This window comes from Perognathus longimembris, chromosome 4 (assembly GCF_023159225.1).
Source record: "Perognathus longimembris pacificus isolate PPM17 chromosome 4, ASM2315922v1, whole genome shotgun sequence".
Taxonomy (NCBI): domain Eukaryota; kingdom Metazoa; phylum Chordata; class Mammalia; order Rodentia; family Heteromyidae; genus Perognathus; species Perognathus longimembris.
The window spans coordinates 7,325,640-7,340,522 of NC_063164.1; the positions used below are offsets into that span (position 1 = coordinate 7,325,640).

The following is a 14,883-nucleotide window of genomic DNA, read 5'->3' on the forward strand; positions in this document are numbered from 1 at the left end:
GAAAACAAAGGTCACTTCAATGAGGGCATGTCATGTGGTGCATAGTATCTGCTGTTCTAGAAAATTCTCAAAGCAAATGCATCCATGAGTCAAATAGGAATTTTCTTATAGGACCCTTCAATGTTTAGTCCATTACATACAGGGAGACAACAGTTTAATGAATGGAGTTTTGTCAGGGGAACATAATGGTATATCTTAGAATTCCATTTGAATCCTATAGATGTACAATTATCAAAACATTCGTCTTCTCTATTAGATAAAAGTCACCCCACACCGTGCCATCAATCCCTATCTCTCTCTATTTCTTTGCAGTATTAATCACTGTGATATGGTATATTGATGGTTTCTCCAGGATGTCATTGTCCATGGAATGTGTTTGTCTCTTCCATGACAATTTAAACTCCATAGAGGCACCATTTCCTTCCATCCTTCACCACCTCTTTAGTGCTCACATTCTTCACTACATCAGTACCCTTCTCTAGTAGCCCAGTGCTTGAAAGATGATGGGTTCAACACATGTTTGCTCGCTGATTGGGACTGATAAATATGTCTTAGACAATATCCAGGTCAAGTTAAATAGAAGGTACTTCTTATGCTTGGGATATGACTTACCATTTCATAACATGAAGACTGAAGCAGAAACAATACTTTCCTGAACCTGGAATAAGTGGTCACCCAACTTCTGTTTAGAGATGGCCATGGGATCATTTATTTGTTCTCAGGTTTGGGATATTCGCTGAGTAAAATATGATATGAAACAAGGTGATATAAACACAAAGTAGAATTTCTGTGTACAGTGTGTTTTGGGGTACCCTTTGCCTATGAATTCTCTTACCCCTTCCAAAGTTTATACTACGACTGAGTCTCTAGCTTGTAAGACCATCCCTCCAGACTTTTCACTCTTAGCTCTACTGGCATTTGTGGTGGAATCATCCTTTCTGTTCAGGACCATCCTGTGCCATGTTGGACGCTTAGCAGCATCCTGGAATTCTGTCCGTTAGCTGTTAGTGGCAAATTTCCAGTTGTGACAGCCATAAATATCTGCAGACATGGCCAAGTGTAGCCCCCAAAGGAGAACCACCATGGTCCATGACTTCACACTCAGTCATGTGTCTTTGCTCATGTCCCACTACTATCATTTGCTCTATTCTAGCCACACTGGCCTCCAGATCTTTCTTGAGGCCTCTCCTGCTCCCTTTACCAGAATCACCATGCCTCAGAAGTCGCCATCACGCAAGCTTCCTCATCTCCATTAAGCTTTTGCCCAGTTGTCACCACATTAGCACACCTTCCTTTAACAGCCCACCTACCCATTGCTGTTCCTCTTCTTTAGCCTCTTCATGGTGCTTCTCACCTACATGGTGATTCCCTACTGACTCCATGTCCTTGTTTCTCTTCTTTCTCACCAGCCATTGCTTTGGAATAAAATCTCCTTGAGAGAATCACATCCACTTTTGTGACCTGCCTCTGAGAACCGCTTGTAGAATATAGGAGGTGCTTAATTAATATTGTTAAATTAATGAATGCCTCTATGAAATATTTTTTTTAACCTGGAACTTTTCAAAGTAAAGCTTCTCACCACTGTCTGGGAAAGTTTCATTAATGTACAAATGGAATGTTGGCCTTAAAGCTGTTGAAGAAATTGAGATTCTGTATTTGGTTTTAAAATTAGTCTCTGAAGGTCACTTTTTATTTTACTTGAAAAATATATTCTACATATCTGTATGCAATTCTTTTTAAAAGGAATTAACTTTCTGTGATTCAGTTGAGCAACTATTTTCAAGTATATCAAGCATATCTTTTCCTCTATCCTGTGGAGCTGTTGGACGTAGATTAATAATATAGGCAGAGAGTTAAAATTCTTAAGGATACTTTACAGCTTTCAGGATAAACAGTTTTCAAAAAAATACATTAATATAGTCTCCTATAATCAACATTCACAATGTCTTATAATAATAAGGCAATGGTCTTAAAATGGTCAGAACAAAACTTGAACAGGAATGCTCTTTGTTCTTGGAAGATACACTTATGAGGAAATCTAACTTTATGGACAACATGATAAAAATATAGAGAGATGTAACTGCAATTTTACGATCTTGGGGTATGCAAACATCTGTTAAGCTTCCTCATTCACCATTCAACATTGAAGAACCCTTTCAGTGTTTTGCTTTGTCAAAAGCAATTGTCTTGTCAGTTGCTTAAAGCTTTCAAGATTCCTGTTTAAAATAAAGCAAAGCAAAATGTGTAGCTTCTGTTTTAGCTTGAAATTCAATCAAAGTTCTCTCAATGATACTGGATTTGGGGATTTTAATAATTTATTTGTACAAGCAGCATATTTTCCACGGCACTCTCCGACTGAATTATATGCAAAATGTATCTCCCAAGCAACTAAAGAAATTCATCTGCAGTTTGGAATGCCTGGAGCCAAACCAAGTAGATTTTAGAAGACAGCTGCCAAAGCAAATGACACAGAGTTGTTTGTTGGGACTCGGAGCCTGGCTTACTTCAGAACTGTATGCACTGAGCTTGCACAGAATTTATGTTTCAAAGGCAGCCACAAATCTTCAATTCACCAAAGGGTCTGGACCTAATGCCTGCAAATAGCAAATGTGTACTATGTTGTGAATTTGAACAAGGAGGAGATTTTCCTTAGAAGACAGTTGTAGAAAAAAGGAGTTTCCTTATCCACTTAAAATGATACATTTCTGATAGTCCTTGATGTCGCTTTCAGCTCCAAAGTATATGCAAACGTACACAAAAGGAAAAGCACTCATCACAGAAAACCAGACAGGTCACCACGCATTGTTAGAATGTTATTGCCATTTGCCACTAAGAACTCTGAGAGATGGGAGAAATAGGCAGGAAATAGAGCTTTTTCTTAAAGAGAAAGGCGGTTCCTATTTTTCTGACTGTTTTCTGAGATGTGTTCTTAAACTAAAGGAGACCTGAGAATACAGATCACAAAGAATCGCCTTATTCTCTTAACAAAAAACATAATCACAGTTAACAAAAGAAACACACCTGAATAAACCTGGCAGTTTGGTCTAGATAAAGGTTGCTTATTTGGTTTCTTGGTTGGTTTGTGGAATTCGAGGCAGGTATTCGGTCACTTGTTGTGGTATGTCATTTTTATGGAATAAAACGTGATCTTAGCCGGGTGCTGGTGGCTCACGCCTGTCATGCCAACTACTCAGGAGGCTGAGATATGAGGATCACAGTTTAAAGCCAGTCTGAGTAAGAAAGTCCGTGAGACTCTTATCATCTGTTAACCAACCAGAAAACCAGAAGTGGAGCTGTGGCTCAAAGTGGTAGAGCACTAGCCTTGGGCAAAAAGAGCTGAGGCAGTATGCAGCCTCACAAAGACCACTACCACCAACAAAAAACAAAAAACAGAAGCAAGATCATCTTGTGCAAGGGACAACTTAAATAAATAAAGTCTATTGGGGAGAGTGGGTGGCAACTGTAACAACTACAAATGGAATCCAGCCATTTTAAAATCATTTCACATAAGGATCTAAACGGCATTTCTTCCAGGAACACAAAGTTGAGTCAGTACTAGGAAATCCAGATGTTCATTTCATGCAGTAAAATGTCACAGAGGAAAACAATGGGTCGTTTTGATGGAGCCTAAACCAGCGCTTGCTAACGTTCAGCAAATGACTGCGGCATTACACTTTGTGGTAGATCCTACAAACACCCTTTCTATTCAGTTTTTCTTGAATAGCTGCCAGTGTAACCACATGCCCCAGAGGAGAGAAGGTACCATTGCTGATGTTGGCAGTCCACAGGGCTTCTTTTTTTGGTCTTATTTGGTTTTGTGTTTTCTTAAGACTCAAGATTCAACCACAAACAGACCTATAGTGGAATCTCAGTGTGAAGTGGTAAGGAAAGGCTAGCATTGTATGTCAGTAATAATTACTAGAAGTGTGATGGGCATTATAAGAATGGAATGAGGAAAATATGCAATTGGATTAATATGTAATTAGCTACAAAGGAAGCTAAATCTGCTGGAGTAAATTTGTGATGAAATGTACTAGAACTGTACGACTTGATCAAGAGACGAAGTAGATTAAAAAGAGAATTATAGATCCCTTTCATCTTTCAGGAGAAAGAAAGGTTCCAAGTTGCACCCCTGGAGTGCTGGGCATAGATCCTCAGTACACAGAACCTGGAGGAGAGGGGGAGTCTCTCTCTGATTAAGGGTAGAACTGGGCATGGCAGTACACATCTGTTCTATGCTGATGCAGGATCATCTCAAGTCCAAGCCAGTCTGGGCTGAGGCAGTATCGTAAACATAATTTAAAGCACCAGGGAAGGAATAGAAATTAAGGGTTTGGGGAGAAGAGAAGAGGGTTAGAGACAGTGGCTTGTAGGAGGGCATCTTAACTCTGGTGTGGGTTTTGGTGGGGGGGTGATCTGAGAAGTGGGCTTTTTTTTTTTATGTGCACCAGGATTTAAGTAGCACAGTTTACTAATATTCTCTTCTATTGTCTCCCTTCCTTTCCTTGGTGTAAAAGTCTGTCGAGATCTACACTGCTTCACGTAGGCTGTGGAGTCAAGTCTGTGTTTTTCTCTGACCTGAATCCACCCTTAGGCTGGTGTTAAGAAGGGAGCGGGAAGGCCCAGTTTTATTTGGATTTTTACAACAGTCTCAAATAGAAAGTTTCAAGCCAGATCGGTGTCTCTGCATTTTATGTTTGTGTTAGGGTGTTTTACTAAGATAATGTTACTATCATAAACCAAACAAGAGTTTCCAGAATTATATTCTGTGTGTTTTCTCTTGTTGTCAGGGCATTTCCATGCCTGCGCACTGAGGTCAATTGATGAAGTGATGTGATTGACTCTGGAAGGGTGTCTGAGTTTGGTGGCAAGTACAGTCTGTGCTAAAGATTTAGCTGGTGGTCATGACGTCCCACTTAATGTCCAGAGCAGTTTACATGTTCTGGCAAAACTGCTGTTCCCGGGGGTCAGCCAAACTTCATTTCTAGCTAAAAACAAGTTGTTCTTCCCCTTTAAAACCGAATCTTAGGAAGATCAGAAATAGTTGGGATAAATATGAACCATAGAACTGTAAAAATACGTGTCTGAAATTAAAACTGCAGAGAACCGCAGACTATTTCTTGTAAAGCTGTGATTTTAACCAGACTATGGCGTATGACGTGATTAATCCACAGGCTTGGTGCTTGTGACTGTGGGGTGTTGCAGAAAGCACGTTTTAGAGGACTCCCCATAACACATACACATTGTATTTCTGTGTTTCAGGCAACTTTCTCCTGCACCTGTGAGGACCAGTACGTGGGGACTTTCTGTGAAGAATTTGATGCTTGCCAGAAGAAACCTTGCCAGAACCAGGCCAGCTGTCTCGATGCAGCTGAAAAGCTGGACGGGAGCAATTTCACTTGCGTTTGCCTTCCCGGTAAGGTTTCCCTCGTTTGTAGTTAAGGTATCTCTCTGTAGAGTATAGGCTAATCAGTTAAGGATGGTTGAACAATCCCTGGCTCAGCTGTTGGACGAGGTGACTGCAAGAGCTCATGTCTCCACCATGCATAAAAGAAGGAAATGCACCTTCCTAGGCCTGCTTTGAGATGTTCCTACTAGGCCTTTTAAAAATTTTTTTGGTTGTTGTTGTTGTTCTAGGAAATTGATATTGTTGATCAAACAGAGGTCCTGGATGTCTCAAAAACAATTCTGCACTGTGAGCCTGTAATCCTGGCTGAGATCTGAGGATCATGTTTCCAAGTCTGCCAGGTCTTGAGATTCTTCTCTGTAATTAACCATCAAAAAGCTAGAAATAGAAGTGTGGCACAGGTGGTAGAACGGTAGGCTTGAACAACAACAACAAAAGCTATGTGAGAATGCAAGGCTCTGAGTTCAAGTACTGGCATCGAAACACAATTTCACAAGTATGTGCCAAGTGTTGGTTTTTACACTGTGCTGCATGGTTATGGTAGGTAATTTAAGAAAAATCTAGAGTGGACTACAACAGTTGTTATGTAAAGCCACTTATCCTTTGCGTACATGTTCATTGCTTTCTCTTTATGTGTGTTCTGTGTTCTGGTGGGCTCTTCTCCACAATGGGACACATCAGTAGCTTTTCTTGATGAGTAGGGGCTGTGCTTTGGAAGTTATTATGAGATTCTGAAATCCTCTAAGAACATTGACTACAGAATGTCCTGGTGTGGCAATCATCCCAATTGACTTATTGTTTACTCAGCTAACGACAGACACTTTAGGAACAAAAAATATTTTGATAGTTATTTTGGCAAAGTCTGAAAGAAAATACCAAATTTCTCCTTTTGCATGCTCAAATAACATACAAACCCCGTATCATTTCCCTCTTGATTTCTAATACGTTTGCCAGCCGTTCTTATTGGGTAAGGGAGAAGTTGGGGATGGAGAAAAGGATGCAATAAAGTGGGGCTTGTATGGGGCTGGGAATATGGCCTAATGGCAAGAGTGCTTGCCTCCTACACATGAAGCTCTCAGTTCGATTCCCCAGCACCACAAATATGGAAAACGGCCAGAAGGGGCGCTGTGGCTCAGGTGGCAGAGTAGCGCCTTGAGCAAAAAGAAGCCAGGGACAGTGCTCAGGCCCTGAGCCCAAGGCCCAGGACTGGCCAAAAAAAAAAAAAAAAAAAAAAAAAAAAAAGAAAAAAGAAAAAAAGTGGGTCTTGTAGGATTAGGTACTCATTTTTATGTGGGCTCTCTCTACTTCCCCTTGCTTGGGGGGGGAAGGGGCTTACCCGCCCCTTCCTGGGTGGTCCTTTATCGCTCTCACGTGGGAGCGATGGCCACAGGTAGCCTCGGTGGCGTGTGGTTGCAGGGTGCCCCCAAACCGCCAAGAACAACACGGATGCGTGGGCCCCTGGAGAAAACCTCTAGGGCTTCTGTTTATTCAAATGAGGAGCCCCCCAGATATACCCCAAAGGCGGGCACAAGAGAGGGGCCCCTGATTGGTCCCAAGGAGCTGTCCCTCAAGTGATGTCAGGAGACTTCCTTTGTGGGCAGAGGTCCAGCCCCCCAAGGATGGGCCCCTGGGGTACCCCTCCGCCATAGCACACGTGCTAGCCCCAGGAACAGGGGCTTCTCTTCCTGTTAAAGACAGGAAGGGGAGGGACAGGCCCAGGTCAGCTGTGGCCCCTTAAAGGTACAGCTGACCCCAACATTTACACACACAAAAATAGCTCAACAATGTACAAGCTTATAGATAAATACTTAGAGTACTTTATTGAATTCTCCCTTTTAAAATTTAGTCAGGTCAGAGGGATCAGTCAATAGTTTTGTGTACTCTTTCCAAACTGTGTGATGTGATGTGATGTGTGTGTGTGTGTGTGTGTGTGTGTGTGTGTGTGTGTTGTGAGTCTGTGTGTGTATTTCTTTTTATAGGTCTCAGATGATAGATATTTTTCTACATATTTAAGAAAGTAATTATAGCCAGGTGTTGGTGGCTCATGTCTGTAATCCTAGCTACTCAGGAGGCAGAGATCTGAGAATCACAAGTCTAAGCCAGTCCAAGCAGTAAAGTCCTAGGTCATTCTGCTGGCCTCATATTGATTATTTAACTGTACTGGCTTTCTGGCTATGCAACCATATAATGTATGTGCTGAGTTCTTTCTTAGTACAGAGGTGTGATTCAAGGCTATGCTATTCTTTCAACTTTTCTTGTGCCAAATCTCTCTCTCTCTCTCTCTCTCTCTCTCTCTCTCTGTGTGTGTCTTTGTGCCAGTCCTGAGGCACTGTCCCTGAGCTTTTTGGCTTAATGCTAGTGCTCTACCACTTGAGCCATAGCTCCACTTCCGGCATTTTGGTGGTTAATTGGGTTCCAGTGGCTTTGAACTACCATCCTGAGATTTCAGCATCTTGAGTAGCTAGGCTTTCAGATGTGAGCCACCAGCACCCAGCTAGATCTCTGTTTCTGTCTTTTAAAATTTTAATTGTTATTATATTGTTATAAAGGTGATGTACAGAGGGGTTACAGTTATGTAAGTCAGGTGGCTCTCTTCTTAAAAAAATTATCATACAATTTTATCCCACAAAGAAGTCTGGTTGCTTAGAATGAGGACTATTTCCATGTAATTTTATTCCAAACATCCTTGAAAAATAACTTTTTTCTAATAGAAAGCTACATTATTTTTTATTTAAAAATATTTTTAAGTACTTGTACAAAGGAGTTATCATTTAACAGAGCAGATACCTTTTCCAATATTTTTACCCATCCTTCCCCTCCCTACCCTTTTCACATCTTGGTGTTTTATTTTGCTGAACTTTGACCTTGCCTTTCTAAGCAATTATGCTATTTGAGTTCTCTTTTGAATCTATCATGTTTCAGCTAGTACATTTGTATACCCTTGCATAACACCCAACATATTTACTTGTAAGTTAATAAGCTAAGTTTAGCTTCCACATTAAGGGAAAACATGCATCCTTTGTCTCTCTGACTAACTTCATTTAACATAATTTTTTCAAGTCTTTCATTTCTTTGCAAATGGTGAAATACTATTCTTTTTAATGAGGGAGTAAATAACATTGTGTATGTATACCACATTTTCTTGATCCATTTTTCCACTAAGGGGCATCTGGGCTTATTCCATATACGCCAACATGGTGAGTAGTGCTGCAGTAGACATGGTTGTGCTGGTGGCTTTATTGTAATCTTTGTAATCTTTTAGATAAATGCCCAGGAGTGGAGTTACTTGATCATAGAGTAGCTCTATGTTCAACTTTTTTGAGGGGTCTTCACACTGGGAAAGGTACATTTTTCTTTCAGAAGAACTATTTCAAGCAGATTAACATCTATAAATTGACCTCCGAGGCAGCAGATAACAAACACAGGATCCCACAATAGTGGGAAGTATGCATTCCTTTATCAATTTCACCTCGCTGGGCTCTGATTGGATCAAGTGTGATTGTGTAATATTTTCCTGCTTGAGGAATAAATTAATTCAAAGTTGTCATCGGAGAAGAATTGTCCCCAAAGGCCTCTTTGTTTTTATACAATGCTTGCTTCTCTTGAGAAGAGAACATTTCTTTTTTTTTTTTTTTGCCAGTCCTGGGGATGGACTCAGGGCCTGAGCACTGTCCCTGGCTTCTTCCCGCTCAAGGCTAGCACTCTGCCACTTGAGCCACAGCGCCACTTCTGGCCATTTTCTGTATATGTGGTGCTGGGGAATCGAACCCAGGGCCTCATGTGTATGAGGCAGGCACTCTTGCCACTAGGCCATATCCCCAGCCCGAGAACATTTCTTGGTAAGAAAAAATAAAATTTTCAGCAGCGATTAATCAGCTTCACATTCTTGGCATTTTTGACATTTTGTCAAGGTGTCAATGATGTTTTTAATTCATAGGTAATCTAGAGATTATGAATGACAGGAGATTAGACTTTGAATTGACCTAATAGCAAATTCCTTTAGTTTTCATTTGATTAAAAAATATAATTTGTTGGAAGCAGGACTCTTGCCCATGTTGAAGAAGTCATACACATATTTGAACAATATAAAATTAATTATGCATTACTGTTGGCAAAATTACTATTTTTCTTTTTTACCAAGTACAATTATACTTTTCTTGAAACTATTTTGGATTTCACTGCTTTTGGAAATGATAGTGTCAGCAAGATTAACTGATAGGTCAGCAAGAGGTTACTGAATTTAGAAACAGGGTTTATCTCAATTATTCATGGTCCCCCCCCACCCCATTATCTTGACCTGATATTGGCTGTATGAAAAGCTTTGGTGTCTTGGCACTGGGGTTGCAACTCAGTGGTGAAGCATTTGTCTAGCATATGTATATGGCCCCGAGTTTGATATCTAGCACTACAAAGCACAAAAGACAATAAACTTTTGTATCTCTTGAAGACTACTCTGACAGAGCCAAAGAAGGGAATGTAGAGGGTGCTAAACACTGTGAGAGGCAGTTCCACATTTGGACAGAGGTATGTTAACTTGGTTTTCAAGTGGCTGAGAAGCTACCAACCCCCCAGTTGACAGTGCTTGTCAATGATGAGGTGAGCAGGATGTGGACAGGATGATAGCAAATGAGTAGCAGAGACAGATTACTTGAAAGTTAAGCTGAGTGGAAAAATTAACCTGAACAATGGGCTTTGAGAAATGTCTTTGCAATGACTAATTTTAATGTGTCAATCAGATTGGGTCAAGGGGTTCCCAGATAGCTATTTAAGCAATGATTATCTGGGGTGTGATTGTGCTGGTGTTTCTGGATGAAATTGGTAGGCCAGCAAAACAGAACACCCTCCTACTGGGGGCAGGGAGGGGGGACCACTGTGGTTAATTCTGGATAGGAGGAACATGCTGACGAATGGCCTTCTTTCTTCTGCCTGACTTCTGCAGCTGGACTTTGGAATTTTCCTCCTTTCTGACTTGAACGGAAACATTGACTCTTCTTGGTTCTTGAACCTGCCAGCTTTTGGGCCAGAACTTACCTCATTGCTTCTCCATTGTCCCAATTCCTTTGTGGAACATAGATACATACTATATAACTAAGCTGATATGTTTTGCTTTTTTTTTTTGTTTTGTTTTTACACCAGAACTTATTTTTATAAGAGTCTTCTAATTTCAGGAATACAATTTTTCTTTAAAGGAGCTGTTTCTTTTTCTGGAAAGAATAGCTATGATACACATTCTGAACCATCACTGCCAAAATATTATTAGCAGTATGCAAAGCATTTTTAAGCTTCAAAGTAGTCCATTGTTCTGACTAATTGGTGATTTCAGTCTATTTTTAAAAACTCCTCATTTCCGAGGCAAGGGGAAGGTAGCATGCCTTCCCAGCCAGCTTTACCTCTGAAACCCTGGCTGACTCAGCCATCATCCATGCCTTGGAACTGCTGGCCCGAAGCTCCTCAGCTCCTCCCGGGAAGATGATCTGCTATGAGCCCTCCCATCCAGATGCCCTCAACTCAAGAGTGTGCTAGTGGGGCTGAGGATATGGCCTAGTGGCAAGAGTGCTTGCCTCGTATACATGAGACCCTGGGTTCAATTCCCTAGCACCACATATACAGAATATGGCCAGAAGTGGCGCTGTGGCTCAGGTGGCAGAGTGCTAGCCTTGAGCAGGAAGAAGCCAGGGACAGTGCTCAGGCCCTGAGTCCAAGGCCCAGGACTGGCAAAAAAAAAAAAAGAAAAAAAAAAGAAAAAAAAAGAAAAGAGTGTGCTAGTGGATCAGGAATGCAGTTTTTAAAAAGTGGGTTAGTTCAGAGTTTCAGGCTGTAAGAAACCTCAGACCTTGCCTCAGCTTGGGACGTCTGGGGGCTTGAGGGAGATGTCCACACCCACAAAGCTCCTGGGAAAGCCAGACACAGACTTCTTCACTCTGTATATCTTTGAGTCAGAGAAATGGCTCCCCCCACCCCTGCCCCCACTGCAAAGCATTAGGGGTCCCTCAGTTTTACATCAGTTATGAGTGCAGTAGAAGGCGTGGAAAGTTCTGATGGGTGTAGATATGTTTCCTCGGATCTCATTTATCCTTCCCAGTACCAGAGACAGCACCAGGGGACAAAGGGAGACAAGATTATAATTGTAACGGGGCACACAGAGTTTCCGTGTAGCCCCTTTGTGACCTCAGGTGACCTTCAAACAGAATGCACCCATGTGTGTGTTTGAGGGTGTACATCTGAGTGTATTTATATACTTGCATATGTGCATATACTGTGAGTATGTGTGTAGTCAACAGAAAGAACCAAGTAGTGATGGGTACTATGAAGACAAAGAAAACAAGTAGAGAGACAGGGACGTGGGTGTGAGGCTGTTGATGGGGTGATCGTGTTGGGGTAAGAGCAGGAACAGCATGGATGCTATGGTCTGGATGTTCATGTTCCTGGAAGTTCTTAGGTTGAAATGGAATCACCAAGGTAATGGTATTAGAAAGTAGGGTAGGAAGCCAGGCACTGGTGGCTCACACCTGGAATCCTAGCTACTCTCAGGGTCATGGTTTGAAGCCAGCTCAGGCAGGAAAGTCCAAGAGAGTCACATTTCCAGTTAACTGCCAGAAAACTGGGAGTGGAGCTCTGGTGTAAAGTGGTAGAGTGCCAGCCTTGAGCGCAAAAGCTCAGGGACAATGCCCCCCTGCCCTGAGTTTAAGCCCATGACTAATAACAAAGAAAGAAAATAGGAAGAAAGAGAGAAAGAAAGAGAAAAAGTGCCATGGTGGACACACAGGGAGCATTGTCTAGGAGGAATAAAAGCCTCACCAGGAAGATTTGCTAACTCCAGCTCTGTGAGCAATACATGTGTGTTCTTTATCATCTCCCTTTTGTTCTAGCAGAACTCAGATAGCATGGAAGGGAGGCCCCTGAAGGGTTGGGACTCAGAGCACAGAGTGTGAGAGAGCCATGGATGAGACATGAAACTGGGACTACAGCTGGGCCAGGCCAAGCGCAGGGGCAAGGATCTTGTCCCATGGCCGGTGATGAGCTTTTGAGGGGCACCCTGGAGTGGGCCACCTGATGTGCCTCTGAAAGGAATCACAGGCAACCTTGGAGAAGGATAAACACAGAGAGAGGTACTGGGAAGCCAGCAAGGAGGCTATTGATGAAGCAGGCCTGGGATGATGGTGGCTGGATGCTGCCCACGAAAGTGGGGAGACCTTGGTGCAGAATGTACTTGAAGGTAGAGCTGAAAGGCACTGCTAGTGAGTTGGATGTGAGGTGCGAGTGGCAACGACTTAGTGAACAACCATGAAGTTGTGTATGTGTGTTAAAGTAACAGCTATATTGAGCTATAATCCTCTTACAATGAAAGGATACAATCCCTTATTTTTTTAGTATATTCATAGAGTTGTATAATCATTGCCACAATCTTAACATATTTCATTACCTCAAAATAAGCACCCCACCTTGACCCTGCTGCTTAGCCCTATTTTCCTTGTCAAGCTCAAATAATATTTCCTTGTTTGGATTCATCCTGCTTGGTTCCTGCATTCACGTGCTAATGGAGAGAGATGGTTTCCATTCTGTTGTGAGTAACGCTGCTGCTGCTGCCGCTGCTTTTGATATATTGTCCCTTTGGTCCTCTTCCAGAACCTGGCACCTCCATCTGTGTTCACCTCCCTTTCTCTGCGGGATTCCAGCTCTGCTCCACCTCTCTCCTGCTTCCTGTCTTCCAGGATTCCAAGGTTGTCTCTAAGTCATCAAGGATTTAGTGTCATGGAGACTTAGTGGATGTTTATCTTTTCTTCCTCTCCTCCCTCTTTTTCTTGCTTCTCTTTTGTCTCCTTTGTCTCCTCCTCCTCTTCCCTCTTGTCTATTTCCTCTCTCTGTTCCCTTTCTCCTTTTCTTGATTCATTATTGTCCCCCATTGCTTGGTATCCAATTTGGAATTTCTGCCTGCTCACTTCACATTGCATTTTTATGTTGGGCCACTGAAACTCTGTCTCCAAGGTCATCGGTGACCTTTAACTTGCTCACTTCCAGGGTTCTTTCCTAGTTTCTTGTGGTAGCCTTTTTTCAGAAGCATTTCCATCCTAGTTTACAGAGCACCGCTGTGCAGTTGTTTGGAGACCTTTCCAACCTTCTCCGCCCTCCTCCCTCCTCAGCTATTCTCCTCTGCCTTTGGTAGCCATCACTCATTTTGAGCTGTCAACACACAGATGGCTTCCAGACCCTCCTTCCAGCCTGGCCTCTCACCTCATCTCCAGCACAGTCATATTGGGCCTGGCACAGATGCATCTGCTCACACCTCAGGTGGTGCCCTTCCCCTCCCCCTCCCCCACGTGCCCTCCAGCCCGGCTTTTCCTGCTTCTCCGTCGTCTATCATCTGGGCACTGTGCCATGGTGGCTGCCTCCCTCATCAACTCTATCTCTGGACTCTCACCAAGTTTGCTTATTTATGATGATTCTCCATCTGCCCCCATGCCTCCCTTTCCATTGCCGATGTCCTGATGCGGGCCCTTGTCATCTGCTGCCTAAATGGTGGTGACAGGCCTCTGTGCTTCCCTCCATTCCCCACCGCTTCCTTACAGCGGCCAGCTGTACTGCCAAAGCCAGGCCGAGGGGGGCGGGGCGCTGCTCTCTATTTTCTGCTTGAGTTCTTTGACTTTACTGGGTCTCAACCATTTACCACTAGATTGTGTTGCACAATCCAGCAGCTGCTCTGAAGATTCCATAAGACCACACATGGAGCATGCTCAGAAAGGCAGCTGCCTTGTATACAGTAGGCATTCAGAAAGTATCAGCTGCTGTGCTCATTGTAATTGTCAGGCCACAAGTCTGAGGCTCTGCATGGGGAAGCAACTGGGATTTAACTCTTGAGGAGGCCTGTCTGGGGAGCCATGGGGTGATGTTGGGTGCTGCCCCATCCTGGCTGATGCCAAGAGAGCTGGGCCTCAGTGGCCTGCTGCCTGCTGTCCCTTCCCTTGAGGGCTCGTCTTACATTTGTAATAGGAGACAGTTTCATTGTGATGTTTCCATGTATGTGCACATCATTCACTTTGAACAAATTTCCCCTATCCACCATTTTCCTATTCTTTCTCTCGGTGTTTGGTGAGTTTCATTATACTGTCATGTATGTATGTTTGTGTGTGTATGCACACACATACACACACACAACTATAGCTTGGCTATTATGAACAGAGCTGCAATAAACATGGATATGCAGGTATCTTTCTTGTATATGCCCTATGGTGGTAGGGTAGAGTTATGAAATTTATTTTCAGACTGATTTCTATAGTGGTTGTACTTGTTTACTGTCCCATCAGCAGCTGACATTTGTTGTTGCTTCCTTAGTGGTTGCCATTTTGATTGGGATGCAAGGGAATCTTAGTGTCGATTTGGTTTGCATTCACTTTCTAGCTAAGGAGATTGAACATTTATTTCTTCAAGTATTAATTTTTAATAATCTTATTTCTTCTTTTGAAAACAGTTCATTTGTC

At 42.6% G+C, this 14,883-nt stretch overlaps 1 protein-coding gene across 1 annotated transcript in view; it reads left to right on the plus strand.

Moving 5' to 3' along the window:
- Positions 1–14,883, plus strand: part of Dner (delta/notch like EGF repeat containing) — a 277,045-nt gene that overhangs the window by 174,614 nt on the left and 87,548 nt on the right. Inside the window, exon 6 of the mRNA XM_048344595.1 lies at positions 5,263–5,416. Within this exon, the coding sequence (XP_048200552.1) occupies positions 5,263–5,416 (154 nt within the window). The remainder of the gene's footprint in view (positions 1–5,262; positions 5,417–14,883) is intronic.